This window comes from Haliotis rufescens, unplaced genomic scaffold, assembly GCF_023055435.1.
Source record: "Haliotis rufescens isolate VD_foot unplaced genomic scaffold, xgHalRufe1.0.p SCAF_6, whole genome shotgun sequence".
Lineage (NCBI taxonomy): Eukaryota > Metazoa > Mollusca > Gastropoda > Lepetellida > Haliotidae > Haliotis > Haliotis rufescens.
Window position 1 is genome coordinate 15581637 of NW_025964334.1, and position 16304 is coordinate 15597940.

A 16304-nucleotide genomic window follows, 5' to 3' on the forward strand; every position below is an offset into this window, starting at 1 on the left:
AAAGGCCATGTTGGATCTGTGTCTTGCCACAGGATGTGTTGTAGAACACAGCGTCCAACATCCGGGTTGTCTCTGGAGATTGCTGCTCCATTCTGCTCGTGTCACCTGAGGTCATGGCAGACTAGTTCTATGTGGACGTATTGGCATATGAAACATGATAAGGGCTTCGTCACACTTTCGAAGAAATATCAAATTTTACTTCACAAATTTTCCGATGGGCCTGTTCAGTCTTGAGGTGTTTTTTGTGTCTTCAACTTTTGACAGGTTTCTGGTTGCTAAGTGACAACAACCGCTGGTAACCAGTTTATCTTGAAACATTTGCACACCAAGTCCATTAATGCCTTAAACACAACAGCTTCTAACAAGATTTAAAAGCAGCAAGTGCATTTGCAGCTTAGACTCCAACCACAAAGCTCTTTGTGGTGACCATATAAAGTGGGGAAAAATGCGCTAAGTTGCAAAGGTGCATTTTATTGTCAGGAATCCTCCAGGATAAGCCTTTAAAAATCAACCACTCCATTAGGCATGGCTGTATCTTGTGGCATGTGAAGGGGCTGGGAGATCTACCAACAACTGTTCTCAAATTTACTGCCACTATTCTTGTATCTTCATGTGTGATCCAACCACCACAGCCATGGAACCGTCAAACGCCATATCTTTGATCATGGACCAATTTGATATTCAGAATCCACACTTCACCAAAGGTGTTAAAGACCATTTTGATGGAAATAACTCTTTCTGAATAAATCACCAGGAAATTCCATATTTCCATACATTTTGATGAAATTTTGAGCTCTTCATGAAAGAAAGTAGACCGAGTATATTTGGTTCATTATCCAAAGTGCACTTTAGTTCTTGGACGAGGGTGCGACCATGTTGGATGTTTGTTATTCCATCTCGTGGCAACTGGGTGGTCCCCCAAACACAACCAGCATTGTTAATTAGATCCCCCTCGTAAAATGAATTCAGATAAGGGTGACACAAATATTGCTGAATTATCAGCAGAAACTTAGATGTACAATAAGGCTGTACTTGGTAGTAGCCATAGCTCGTGCTGTTCTCGGAAAGGCCATTGTGTAGCATGTTGGGCAAGAGGCAATAAAAGAGTGAATGTGGGTTTGATGAGAAATCTATTGCTGTACATGTGCTAATGAAGTTAATAAATCTAGCTGATCATGCGGCGAGAAGGCTGCATCATGTAGAGAGCCATCAAGCAGTAGATACCACAGTAATGGCGCTGTTGCTGAAGACAAAGGCTCTAATTATCTCGCACGAAAAAGACGTGATGCACTGTCCTCTAATTACTCTAATAAGAAGCAAGATAGTCCCATCTGTTTTCTTCAGCAGTTGAAGTTAATTGGTCTCCTGAGTTTTATTGCCCTTACAGAATGATAATATATTTGTTTGAAAAAACAACCATGAGGCTTTAAGGAGGTTTGAGGAGAATTTATACGTTAAATGTGGAAAATGTGTATGGTAGTTAAAAACATGAAGAGGAACGTGTGGATCAGCGTATCGATTTGAATGAGACTATGACAAGACTGACAGTTATCATAACTATTTGGTTGCTCAAGCTCCGAGCGGCTCCTGGTCGTGGTCTGTGAGGGTTGTTTCATATTTGTGTCCCATGTTTGTTGAGTTAATATGGATAGTTTACCTAGCTTTGGCGTCACTGTTTGAGATCGGTTAATATGTCCCAAACAGCTGTGAAATCTGAAAGTCAAAGGTCATTAAGTTTCCCTAGCGTCCCTCACCTGGCTTTGATCAGGCCAAGAAACTCGGGAAAGAAAAATGAAAATATGAAATTGTTGAATTTTCGGGATCAAATATTGACGTTATGGTTTCCTCTTCTTGTTACTAGATTTAGAAATATGAAATGGTATTTGGAAATGTTTCATGTCAGTGACTTTAAACAAGGAGTTTATGAATGATATTTGAACATGTTTCAGCTAGACGACTTTAAACAAGGAGTTTATGAATGATATTTGAACATGTTTCAGCTTGATGACTTTAAAACAAGGAGTTTATGAATGATATTTGAACATGTTTCAGCAAGATGACTTTAAACAAGGAGTTTATGAATGTTTTTTTGTATGTTTCAGGTTCATAGTCAGTAGTAGAAACAACGAAATTGACATCAAGTTGAGCGACAGTATAGACATCATATGCCCTACATATCCGCCAGGCACACCCACATCAAAGATGGAATTTTATGTAATATATATGGTAAGTTGAAATTTCTATATTATAATGATAGATACCATCACTTTACATATTTTGTTAAGTCTTTAATATATTCATAGTAAATTCAAGTGATTTAACAACAGCTTTTTGAAAATGCTAGTGGCACATAAAAGGCCACTTGTCCCAGTGGGAATTATGATCTTGTAGAAAATGACATTTTACCTTTTGAGAGAAAGATATTGTGGCTGATGAGGGGTTATACAGTATTATATCATTCATAATTCATGGGGGTGTCGTAGCCTAGTGGTTAAAGCCTTCGCTCATCACACCGAAGCCCCGGGTTCGATTCCTGACATGGGTACAATGTGTGAAGCCAATTTCTGGTGTCCTCCGCCGTGATATTGCTGGAATAATGCTAAAAGCAGCGTAAAAACATACTCGCTCACTCACTCATCATTCACTGTGTATAGGAGACTCTTGTCGCAACCAAACTGAAACCTCACTCAACAAGCCGCTGCAACCAACTATGTAGGGTTGTGATTCTCATCTTGCTATGTCTGCCCCACATTGGTGAAACACACCCTTGTAACACTATGTTAATGATGTGTTTGTTGCAGGTGGGAAAACAGGAGTATGATTCGTGTATAATCAACAACACAACCAAGGCAAAACTGCTCATCAAGTGTTCACGTCCGATGGCCAATCCCCCTTTGCTCTACACCCTCCTTATTAAACAGTTCCAGTCCATTCCTGGCAATCCCGACTTCCAGCCAGGGAAGAAGTACTATTTCATAAGTAAGTATAGGAATGCATCTTGTTGAATGCCAGTCCCCAATACTCAAGCTTTATCACAGCAGCCTGTTAATAATTTTGTCTGGACCAGGCAACAAATGGTTAATAGCATGAGCAACAATCAATATTTTGGGACATGATGACCAGAAATCTGACAATCTTGTCTGGACCAGGCAAAAATGATTAAAAGCATGAGCAACAATCCTGCTTTGGGGCATGATGACCTGAAATCATCCAAGTCAGTAATCCCGATTCATGTTAGTTGACTCTTACAACAAGAATAGGTTACCGGAGACCAATCCTATCCGGGGCTACCCCTGGGAGGAAGCATATTTGTATATGGTGGAGGCACAATACAGTTCAAATCTCATCAAACTGGCCATAGAAATTCAGAACAGAACTCTACAGCACCATCGAAGTGTTCAAAGCACCCTTGTATCATCAATACACTGAAACAGACTCCAAAGACAAAAACATCAGAGTGGTTTAATATCCTATATGGAAATATATTGCTTGTTTGTCCTGAATGTATCTGGCCATAAAAATGCATGGAAATAGTACATATGATTCTATGAATAAATCAGACATTTCAAATCATATGTTAGAAAGACCTTATTTACACAAGAAGCTCTTTTGTGAGAGTGTTGAATTAACCATGAGTCCTGGAGAATATATGGGCCGACCATTCTAATAGATATTCCATGTTGGAATGGTCTGTGTGGATCACACCCCTGCTGATGGAGGGATGCTGTTTCGTATACCATTGTTTGTCTGGTCAGTTAGCAATGGCTGACCCCAACGTTACATATTCTGGTCCTGTGTGCGATGCTTGGCTCCCGAAGCACTAGAGGGTAATGACATATGAAGACGGCCATCCACCAGACACTTATTTGAAATTATGCGCACAACCAGATCAAGCCATGTCTTGACTCTTCTGTGTCGATATTTGCAAGATAATTTCCGACTGTTTGGAATCCTGGGGGTGGAAACATGCCATCTTGCAATATATCAAGTGTGTTAGTCATTGCCGTTGTTATTGGTGGAGATGGAGGAAGAACATAATTACATCTCTTCATGCACTGTTTCGTTTCATGTCATGCAAACTTCGTTTGTAATTGAAACAAAGACCAGCTCCACGGTCTAGTGGATAGAGCGTCTGCCCGGAGAGCAGAAGGTTGGTGTATCGATTCTACAGCCATGTCGTACACAAAGATGCTAAAAGAAGGTGCTTGTTGTTACCCTGCCTGACACTCAGCATGAAGGGGCTAAAACAAGGACTGGTCGGCTTGGAGTCAGTATATACTGTGTCTGAGTGGGATATTCCTGTTAAACTGCGGCATGGTATCTCAGTGGACTGGCACTATAAAATTGGCATTAGTCCAGACCAGTACAAGAAACCATGCACATGTGTGCATGTGTGTTCCCATATTAGTGCATTAATCGTGAATGCAAACCCCATTTCACCCCACCTCACCCCACCTCACCTAAATGAAACAAGCCCTGGGAATTCCCGGGCAGAATAGCTCCTCAGTACCACTGCTTCAGAGGGAGACAAGGAGTGGCATGTCTTTCTAACCCCAACAAAGTGGGTCATCTCTCATGCTATTAACCATTGGTTTGGCTGGCCCAAACTATGAAATTTTACATTGGCAGTTAGAATATATATATGCATAACTGCCATGTAAAACATCCAACGTATCATTGCCATTCTTCTGATTATTCTATGTATAGCAATTTGTAAGAATATTGGACCTGGTTCACTTGTTTATGATGAATAAGAACAGACTACGTTCACTCGAACACAATACCATGAGACAGACATGAGAGCCTAACAATTCGAGCCATCTTGTAAACTGAAACCAAGTAGAGAATGCCCACAAGTAGCAAAAAGATCCATCATCAATGTAAGTGAAATTAAGAATTTGATTATTTTTGCAGCAACATCAGGAGGTGAATACCATGAACTGAACAATCAGTATGAAGGGGCCTGCCTGACAAAGAACATGAGACTAATTCTCAATGTGTGCTGTAACGGTACACAGACAGCCAAACCCACACGTAAGTTGATGTCAGCTCGGCTGGGCCAAGGGAGAGAACTGCGTATGGCCCACTGCTGTGACTATAAAAGGGAGCTATTTCTGCTTCAGATTTGTTGTGGCTGCAGTGTGCTTTTCCACTTGGACTTGATGATATATTTTGAATTTTAAATGTTAGGGATTAGTGAGTTTGTTTGTTTAATTATGGTATTGTTCTTTAAATTTTAGTTTCTTTCTGTATAAGGAAATTGTTTTTAATCATGTTTTTCAGGTAGTTTTTTAGTAAAATCATACAACATTTGATACACCATACATCAATTCAGGAATTGTTTGTTTTGTTTCTGTGTCTTTTTTTTTTAAAATATGATTTAAGGTCTTGAAGATCATGCTCTGTAAAACTCCTTCCAAATGAAGTGTTCTGTTTATGACTGATTCACTAGATTGAAAGCTATAGAAAGTTTATAGAAGCATATGGTGTAGTGTTATTGTGGACAATGATTCTGTCAGTGTCCATCACAAAGTCACCTAGTGTGCTAAAAAGCATTAGGACAACCACACTTGATATTTGCGCACATATTCTAAAAGGCGGGATATTGATGTGTTGTTGTGTATTTCAGCTGACAATCAGACTCCCCGACCAGTGGAGACGACCCCACGATCCATGGTGACCACACGGAGACCAACGACAACTAGAACAACTACACCAACAACAACTACTACTACTACACTTAGGACAACACCCAGAACAAGTAAGTACTTACGATATCCACATGAGTCGTACTTAAATCCTAAAGTTTCCAAAATGTGGCCTTCATTATTTTTGATACACTGGCTTAACATAGAACTAGATATACATGATATACGTATGCTTTGCAAACATGCTTGCAGCCACCTAGCTGTGTTTAACTTGGTGGTAGGGGCAGTGAAGCAATCTGGTGTTGAAGTGTTCGCTCATCGCGCTGAAGGCTGGGTTTGATTCTCCACATGGGTACAATGTGTAAAGGTCATTTCTTGTGTCCCTTGCTGGAATATTACTAAAAGCGTCGCAAAACTATACTCATTCACTTAGTATGCACTAGGCGGTGAGGGAGCCTAGTGGTTAAAGTGTTCGCTCATCACGCCTATGACATGGGTTTGAATCCCCACATTGGTACAATGTGTGAAGCCCATTTCTGGTGTCCACGCCATGATATTGCTGAAATATTGCTAAAAGCGGCATAAGACCACACTCTCTCACTAGTCGTCATGACAAATTGTATCCCCATTACAAATAAAGACTATTATTTAGTATTAATTTTATTGTTTTTTACTTATTTTTGTCTTCCTTGTTTCAGAAAAACCAACAAATACAGACAGCATTCCAGGAAATGGAAACCTTCCAGATGAAAATGTAATTCATGCAAATGGACCTAAAAATGTAGGCCTCATAAGTGCCGATGCTAGCCATAGGACTATTGTAAATGTGGGAGTTCTCCTCATGTCTGTGACAATTGCTCTGCTGCTGCGGTAGTCTTTCGCCGTGTCAGTGAATAATGACTGATATCCTGTGTGCATCATTGTTGTGATCTCGATACTCACAGAAGTACCAATATGGAGCAAAGAGTTATACGCCCTTGGATGAGAGTTACCTCCCTTTCAAGGTTGAGTTATCTCCCCAAATGAAGAAGGTGACAGTTCAACTCCTGAATGGAATGTAATTCCGGTTGATTTTCGAGCATCCAAGTTGTTGAGAGGTGTACAAGAGGACCGCCTTTGCCATTTCTCACTGCTCAATACTGGTTGAGATGGTCGATTGTGAACACCAGTTTTTCAACAGTTCCTGCTCAGAAATACTAACCAATCAACGATGATGGAGGGAATCAGAAGAGGGATACACCCGTTAACCCTATCCATGTTGATGCAGGTCTGGAACTTCAAGGGTTAATCCATGAACCCTGAACCCTGCTGAAACCCAATATCCAGAAGTCACAACACTGACCTGACATCAGCATGAAAAGGGTTAACACCAAAAAAAGCCAGTCCGCATTCTCACAAGGACTTGGAAGGAGAACTTTCTGCAATTTCAAGAAATCTGTGGAAAATATTTGACCTAAGATCTCTGACCTTCTGACTCTTCCATAAGAAAATCTTTCCTTGTGCCAGGTGCAAAGCTTGCCAATGATATTGACTTGAATGAACTTGTGATTTCATTTTGTACATAGATTTTTTGACCAATCAATGTGCTTTATATATTTGTCAAATAACCTATGAAATTGCTTCTTGTATCTGTGATTTGATCCAGTTGTGTGGTTGATTGTGCACACGCACCTGGAGTGTACGTTTGCACATTGCCGTGACAACACACGACAACCATCATCCAAGTTGGAATTCACAAGGAACTGTGCTAAGACTACACGTTTTAGTCCCAGCTGTGAGTAATGGATGATTCACCTTATAATACTAAAATACTGTACAATATGTGAAATATTATGAAATATATTCAAAATACGACCAAGGAAAAGCAACCACTGTCATCTTAATAGTTTAGCTGGTCATTCTGGTAGGAACCATCACCGCCATCAGAAACATATCTCCAAACTACTTCTTAATATTAGCCACTTATCACTGGTTGTATTTCTCTTGGTGAACTAATGTATGTGTATTACAAAAAACTGTTAATGCATTCCTAAGCGTACCATATTTGTGTTTTGTACAGAATCCGATGGTCTGAAACTTATGCTATTTAACCAACAAACCTAGTGCTTCAAGCTGTTTGAGTTTTCAAGTTTTGTTCCTATGTATTTCCAGATACCATTATCCTGCTTGGCGCTGTAGAATCATAATTTATTGTTTATTTATTCATGTTTTGAAATACACATCTTTCATTTCACAAAAGAATTCATGCTAATACAGGAGTAGAGAATAGTGAAATATGTTCAGGAAAACGATAAGGTTTTTGGGAATAAATTTTGTAGATGAATTTTAGATCCTTTTTTAGTTTCTGCAATTTTTGAGTAACTGCAAACAATAAACTGTGTCCCCCTCCTCATGCAGTTATTATGGGTGCTACCCTTAGAGGCAATATCTTAGATGCCTTGGAATGGATGCAAAATATGCTCAAATATGAAAACTATTAATTCTGATTTAGTAGCTAGTGTACAGTTGCCATGCCAACCAGCAAGCAGTGTACATGTACATAGGATCCGTATCATAATGGTATTATCTTTGAAATCTAGCTCTTAACATTTTGTTCTGAAATTTATTTGAATTGCAATTTTATGAAAAGGTCTTGATTTGACTGTTTTCTTGGATTTCGGCTATATTTGAGTACCCCATTCTTAGGAGGACTGACATGGTAGTGATCGATACACTGTTGTGTTGTATATGTGTGTATTGTGTTGTCAACTAACACCTTTAGTTTTAGCTTTGTAAATTATTCTCGTGACTATCAGTGAAAAAGTCCTTCACTCTAAATATGGTATTTAAGCAGATTTTGAATGTTGGATGAATGAATGCTCTTATTTGCCTGTTTTGACATTACTTTTGCTCGAGTTACAAAAATATCATAATTTGAATTTCGTGATTGAAACACAACGTATGGAGTATTATTAACTGTCATAAACAAATGTTGTGAATGAGGTTGGTGAAATACTGCGAACATGTCTAGTAATTTGAAAGTACATGATTTGCGCTATTTTGCCGTACGAATTGTGACAACCGTGGACTGGCTGAGATTGCTATGGATTATTAATATGAGCTGCTTGAATGATTAAAGGTGAAATGTGTGTATGAAAGATATTGTTGTTTTTACAACACCTGATCATGTAAATTATGTTATCTGTTATGTGTATATTTTGTATATAGTGTTTGTTACAGAGGTATTGTAGATATCATGATGTTCGTTTAACTGTCCTCATTACGCACAGAATGTGCAGTGAGGTTCAAACGATATGAAATTGACATGAAGTCTCGTCCTTGTTGTACAGATTTGTTTCTGTAAAAGTTATATTTTTATTGAAGTCACTTGATTTAAAAACACACTAAAGTAACCAATTTGGACGTACGAAATAAAAAATCGCAAAATTGTAAAGAATAATCCTGTGTGAGAATTAACACGTTGATGACATATCAAACTAGAGTATGTGGATGTACACATGAAATGAGATCATATCATTAAGGAAACAGCATTATGCATATTTAATTGACATGGATGTAAGTTTTGTTCGACTCACATCGATAGACGAGTATCAGGCATTGTAGACCTTGCTGAATAATTTGACTATGATATGATTACTCATAATCGTCCCATTTTGTTTGCTTGTTACATCTGACTGCTTTATTTTATTATGTAGCTTTAACTGTCAGTACGTGACTTCACTTGTGTTGCTGATGTTACCCTTCAAATTTACCATTGTATACTTTCATGGAGTTGAAATAACATGACGCTTGAAATCCAGATATGTAAATATGCTGATGAGAAGAAATAAGGGAACGTATTAAAATATAACGTGAGTATTATTATTCATATCATCAAACCCAAAATAATATAATAGCTGATATGTTTTAGCAACATTGTTTAATCATACTTTGTTCTGAAGGGTAAAACATGCTTGATACATGTTGCCTTATTTGTTTCCAAAAGCATATTGATGAGTGTGTGTTTTTTAAATTATTTCTTAATTCATCAACAACATTGTGAAATGTCATTCTTGTTATTTCTGCTCCATCTGGAAACATTAGACAATGCTCTGCGTTGAAACAGAAGAGATCCCTTAGTAACCACAAGCGGTATATGTAGTAGCAAAGACTGAGTGCAATATTTCTGTCACTGGTTTCCTCTGTGTTGTACACAAGGGACTGCTGGTGATCATGTGACAACATCATGTGACTAGTGATCATGTGACAACACCATGTGATGCTTGGCAGGCTCAGTTAGATCTGAACAACACAGTATGTCAAGATGTTTCAATAAAATAATTTTTGTAAAATATGTAAGTGTACATTTCTACACTTTCAATAAAATGTATATACAAATGTAAACTGGACTTTTGGTTTTGTGTTGGACTTGCTGCTATCAGGAGAGGTAGCCTTATTAAGTGTATGAGGGGAGATTGGTTGGTTGGTTGGTTTGTTGTTTAATGCCACTCAGCACTATTTCAGCTATATGACGGCGGTCTGTAAATAATCGAGTCTGGACCAGACAATCCAGTGATTAATATCATAAAAACCGATCCACGCAATTGGGATCGATGACATGAATCAACCAAGTCAGCGAGCCTGACCACCCCATCGGTTAGTGCCTTTTAGGGCAAGCATGGGTTGCTGAAGACCTATTCTACCCCGAATCTTCACGGGTCGCATGAGGGGAGAGATCTGTGTGGAGCTGTATACACACACAATACATGATATATACGATTATGATATATGATAAACATACAGTCGAACCTCGCTTATCTGGACACTTTTGTTTTCATATATATATATAACGAGTTCCCGAAAAACGAGTTTTCCGGATATATTGGTTGGATATAGTTTGTTGTTTAAGGCTGCACTCAGCACTATTCCAGCTATGTGACGGCGGTCAGTAAATAATCGAGTCTGGACCATACAATCAAGGTGATTGATATCATGAGCATCGATCCACGTCATTGGGATCGATGACGTGCATCAACCAAGTCAGAGAGCCTGACCACCCGATTGTTAGTCGCCTCCTACAACAAGCACGGGTTGCTGAAGACCTATTCTACCGGGGTCTTCCTGAAATATGAATCCCTTGGTGACAAACCATATTTACCTCCCCTACCCAAATTCTACCGAGGCATAAAACTCTGATATCTATCTTTATTCAAAACATTGTATATCACAAATCATTAAATGTACGCTAGCCTATCGCACATGTCTTTTCCATCAATATTTCATCAATTACAGCTAAAATGTACATTGTTGATACAGATACACTGTCAATACAATACATACTTACCATGATGCTGAACGCCACGCCCTCCGTGGTGTAGTGGATAGGGCGTCTGTCTAGAGAGCTGAAGAGACAGGGGTTCGATCCCCGACTACGTCATACCAAAAGACGTTAAAAGATGGTACTTGTTGTTACCCTGTCTGGCGCTCGGCATTAAGGGGCTAAAACAAGGACTGGTCGGCCGGGGTCAGTGTACTGTGTCCGAGTAGGGTATTAATGTTAAAACTTCGAGATCGTATTACAGTGGGATAGCAGTATAAAACCGGCATTAGTTCAAAATATTTCACACACATACAAGTGCAATCTTAAACGCGACGTTATACCCCTATTTCATTTGCCCTCCCCTAAACGCGACCTCCCCTTCACGCCACGCTGGACCCCATTTTACATGATCTCAATACACCCTTGTCATCTCATGACTTCTTGATGGGACACCCTCTGTGTGGATGTCATGGGCGTCTCACAGTACAGTGATTTTACTGCAGACAAATGACAGGACATTTTTAACAACGTTAACGACTTTCTATATGACATTCCGCCATATCTTTGACAAATTTGATTTTTAGGACATTCAGCCAATGTCCCAGAGAAAAAAGATCGATCTGAATCCCCGGAGAACCTGCACCAAAGTTAATCCTTCGCCCCATGTCCTCTTTGGAAGAGAGCAGCGATAATCTCTTCATGTTCTCCGGTATTACTACATTTTAATTGAAAAAGGAGACCCTTGGAGATAGGGATTTCAGAACCCGAACCTGTGGAAAATCTAGACTTGCTTCATTTAAGCATTACAGTAAGGGCGGGACCAAAAAAAGGAAACTAATATGGTTCAGGGACTGTGAGGCAGTCTATATGCCAAGCGTTCCACATGTGTAGAATATCCAAGTTTATGGTTTTTGTTTTACGCCGCACTCCGCGATATTCCACCTTTATGACGGAGGCCTGTAAGTAATCCAACGCCCCACTCCATCGGTATAAGTACATATAAAAACCCATGTTTGATGGTGAATAATAATGAAACAAACAAGAAATAATTATTTAATGGCGATGTATTTGATACCGATGTGTTTCGGACCTTAAGTTTACAGTGTTTCGGCCACTGTTTTCAGCCTAGTACCGTTTTGATAACGTTGTAATTTGAAAGTCAAGTTCAGTTTTCAAGTGTATTCTTTCTTTTCCCCGGCAGTTAATGTTAAACACACACATGCAACGATCAATTACCAGACCACATGCTATCGATCTATATCTGTATACATGGTACCAGCGCAGTCCGACAATGACATACATCACATAGTAATGAATCGATGGTTAAGCTCTGGAACCTATAGAAACACCTGATGCTTCCAGACGAAGACGTACTGTCGACGGACTTTTGACCGCTTGTAATCATACATTATGCGAGTGGCTACCGTAAAGCACTTACCGATGCTTAGAAGGCAGTCTATCCATTCTTGTGCAGAAGATTGAGGTCAGATGACCGCAGACGCCCGTGACACAGCACTACAAGCTATTCTGGACACGTCTTCAGATACACAAGAACAGATTAATAGAGACTCATCGGCAAAACAGTGAATGAGTAAGTATGGTTTTACGCCACAGAAAAGTATGTACGTTAGGAAGAGATGTTTCCAATGTATACCAATTAATGACAAAACTAACAATCAGTCAAGTAATACCACAGAGTGTCTTTATTCTTTTCACGATATGATTCACGTGATTTCCAAAAGTTACATGCTAATTCTGCGCGAGACAAAAGGTGCACTTCGAGTCGTGGATCTATGACGTCACGTCTGATGCGGTAATGCGCGTCGGTTCACTCAAACATTGACCTTCGATAGTCGTAGCATTGCCCCTCACACAAACACAGAAACAAAAATAAATAATTAAAACAAGCAAGTCTACGACATTTTGTCAAGTCTAGATTTCTTCAGTTTATATGGGAAAATATACCTTTTCTGGGGGCCATTCTATAAAATATACTCTTCCAGAAAAGAAACGCAAAGCCAGATTTGCGTGAGGTAGGAAAATACATTTATACGAGGAACCGCACAAGTTATTGAGCCAACATGTTGTGGAGAGAACACTTGGTGATTGTAGTCATCTCAGTTATCGGTACATAGGAAAAGTCGAAGGTGAAGGTCAGCTACCATCAATAACGCGTATGTCCCCCGTTGGAGTCGATAGCGGCCTGACATCTCCTGCACATAGAGGAGACGAGTATGCGAATTACATCCTGGGGAATGGTAGCTTACACGGCCTGCAACGCAAACTGCTGCAACGTCTGGGGTTGTGGTTGACGTCGGCGTAGCCGTCTATCCAACTCATCCCGCAGGTGCCCTATCGGGTTCACACCCGGGGATCTGGCGGGCTAGGGGAGAACAACATCAACGTTGTTGTTGTGTAGACAGGCTCTTGTGATCCGAGCTGTATGAGGTCGAGCGTTGTCCAGCTGGAATACACTTTTGCCGTTGGCTGCAATTTGGAGGACGTGTAGTGGGAGAATTTCGTTGATGTTTCGTTGAGGCGTAAGATGGCCCTGGATATGGACCAAACCTGTCCTGCCATGATGAAAGATATCCATCCACATCATAACGCTACCCCCACCAAACCTGTCCACTCTCTGTACGCAGTTTCCGGCGTAACTGTCTCCCCGACGTCTGTAGACCCCTGCTCTTCCATCCCCTCGACGGAGGAGAAATCTTGATTCGTCGCTGAACCAGACATCTCTCCATCACAGCTGAGGCCATACCCTGTGTTGACGACACAAATGCAGTCGTTATTGACGATGTTGTCGACTCAATATGACGCGTCGAACAGGACGTCTTGCTCGTAGGCCTTCTGCTCTTAAACGGTTTTGTACGGTTTGGTCGGAGATTCTGCGCAGTCCGGGTATATTGGATGCGGTTGAGGTGGCTGTGATCGTCCTTTCACGTAGGTGACGCAGTCGGATATAGCGATCTTGGGCGGGGGTGTTTACTCTTGGTCGTCCCGACTTTGGCCGATCACGTGTTGACCCATGCTGTTGAAACCGATCCCATAGCCTTGTGAGGGTGCTGTGCGCTACATTAAAAAACCCTGGCTACAGCTGATCGGGATTCCCCTGCCCAGCTGAGCGGCCTATGACGTTGTTTTTTTGCACTTCTGTTAATCTTGGCATGTTGTTGAACTGTCACTGTTACTCCAGGCTAGTACAAGCAGCCACATACACACACACACATTTAGTCGCTATATAGTGAGTGAGTTTGGTTTTACGCCGCCTTTAGCAATATTCCAGCAATATCACGGCGGGGAACACCACAAATGTGCTTCACACATTGTATCCTTGTCGGGATTCGAACCCGGGTCTTCGGCGTGACGAGCGGACGCTTTAACCACTTAGCTACCCGACCGCCCGTAGTCGCTATATAAATGCAATGATCTTGAAAGCGGCGTTAAACCTCATTTCACCTAACCCCTATTTTGATAATACCCTGGAACATTCACACAATCGCTACCATATCTTACATTTTGAGCACGACTCAGATCGCACGACCAATTGATAGCCTTCCCATTGAATTCATCTCACGAACGAAATAATGTTTGTGCTCAGTTAGAGATAGGAGAGACGGGGATGGTGACGTCACTTTCGAAACGAAGCTATGGTGGCCAGTGAGTTCTGTATTTTTGTCAATTAGAGTGGAAATAAATACACTGGATAAACGAGGATGAGGTCCCACGTTTGAAGCACAATCGGGATTTGGTCGAAACATGGCTCAAAATATCGACCCTTCACACAATGATTTGTTTGTTTGTTGTTTACGCTTCACTCAGCAATATTCCAGCTATATGACGGCGGCCTGTGAATAATCGAGTCTGGGCCAGACCATCCAGTGACTGACATTATGAGCATCGATCTACGCAATTGGGATACGATGACATGCGTCAACCAAGTCAGCGAGCCTGACCACCCGATCCCGTTATTCGCCTCTTACGACAAGCATAGTCGCCTTTTACGGCAAGCATAGTCGCCTTTTACGGCAAGCATAGTCGCCTTTTACGGCAAGCATAGTCGCCTTTTACGGCAAGCATAGTCGCCTTTTACGGCAAGCATAGTCGCCTTTTACGGCAAGCATGCGTTAAAATATCTTTCTGTTTGTTTGGTGTTTGTTTTACGCCGCATTCAGCAATTGTCCAGCTATATCACGAAGGCATATGAATTATGGAGGCTAGGGCAGAATCACCAGTGATTGCCATCATGAACATCGATCTACATGGGATATGATGACATGCATCAACCAGTTGAACGATCCTGACCACCCGATCCCGTTAGTCGCCTCTCACGCGTTAATCAAGCTTTTGAGCAAGACTTCAATTTAGTCGCGTCTTACAAGTGTTAGTGTGTTTGGGACCTATTCCTACCTGGCCCCACAGGTCTTAATAACTCCGTGATCCATGCGCGTCCTGTTGTACTGTGACTATATATCACGTTTTACGCTCAATGTTGGTTACTGCCTGGAAATAAGCTCATGTCCGCTAACATGACCCCAGGGACTGTTATGTTATTATCACAGGCTAAGTATAGGTAACCGTGTTATGACATCACTGGAACCGACACCTAATCAAATCTGCCGCTGTTACATGTCTATGAGATTGAATTGAGTGCGGAAGGGATGCGCAGTAACAAGGTAATGGATACATATATCACCAGACAACCCATCCCTCACTATCTATACAGTGCAGCTTGTGAAGTACAGAAGCAGGCCTATTACATATAAGGCTCTGTGTAGATCCGTGTTGGAATTGGTCTTCAGCAACCCGTTATGCTACCATCACACCAAAGTTCTACCCCGTTCTAAAAAAAATACTAGAACGGGCTGTGATCACGGTAGAACGCGTAGTTTGGCGTAATATACGATTCTAGTTCGTTCATAAGCAGTCCTCAATACGTCTATCTCGTTCTTATCTCGTTCTTAGCCAGTCTGCAGTCCGTTTGTATCTAGTTCAGATCGTGTAAAAGTGCTCGTTCACCTCATCCCGACAACGTTTCGAAGCAGTTCGAGCTCGTCCATGAAGTTCGTAAAACAACTGTCTATAGTTGCTACTACGTCCACTACGTTCATAGACAGTTGGAGCCCGTTCGACATCATTTTCACGAACGTATTGAGAACTAGTTTGGTGTGATGGGGGTATAAGAGGCGACTAACGAGATCGTGTGGTCAGGCTCGCTGACTTGGTTGATGCATGTCATCGTATCCCCATTGCGTAGATCGATGTTTATGATGTCAATCACTGGATTATCTGGTCCAGACTCGATTATTTACAGACCGCTGTCACATAGCTGGAATATTGCTGAGTGCGGCGTT

General features: G+C 41.0%; 1 protein-coding gene across 3 annotated transcripts in view; it reads left to right on the plus strand.

Annotated features, from left to right (window-relative positions):
- LOC124135424 (ephrin-B2-like) overlaps positions 1-10031 on the plus strand; it is a 331509-nt gene extending 321478 nt beyond the window's left edge. For 2 of the 3 annotated variants that reach the window (XM_046500739.2, XM_046500738.2), the window contains exons 2-6: positions 2103-2226; positions 2802-2979; positions 4915-5034; positions 5630-5761; positions 6347-10031. In XM_046500739.2, the coding sequence (XP_046356695.1) occupies positions 2103-2226; positions 2802-2979; positions 4915-5034; positions 5630-5761; positions 6347-6522 (730 nt within the window). In that variant the 3' untranslated portion in view covers positions 6523-10031. Of the gene's footprint in view, positions 1-2102; positions 2227-2801; positions 2980-4914; positions 5035-5629; positions 5766-6346 lie in introns of all 3 variants that reach the window. The other variant, XM_046500740.2, reaches the window with a different exon arrangement.
- The last annotated feature ends 6273 nt before the right edge of the window (positions 10032-16304 follow it).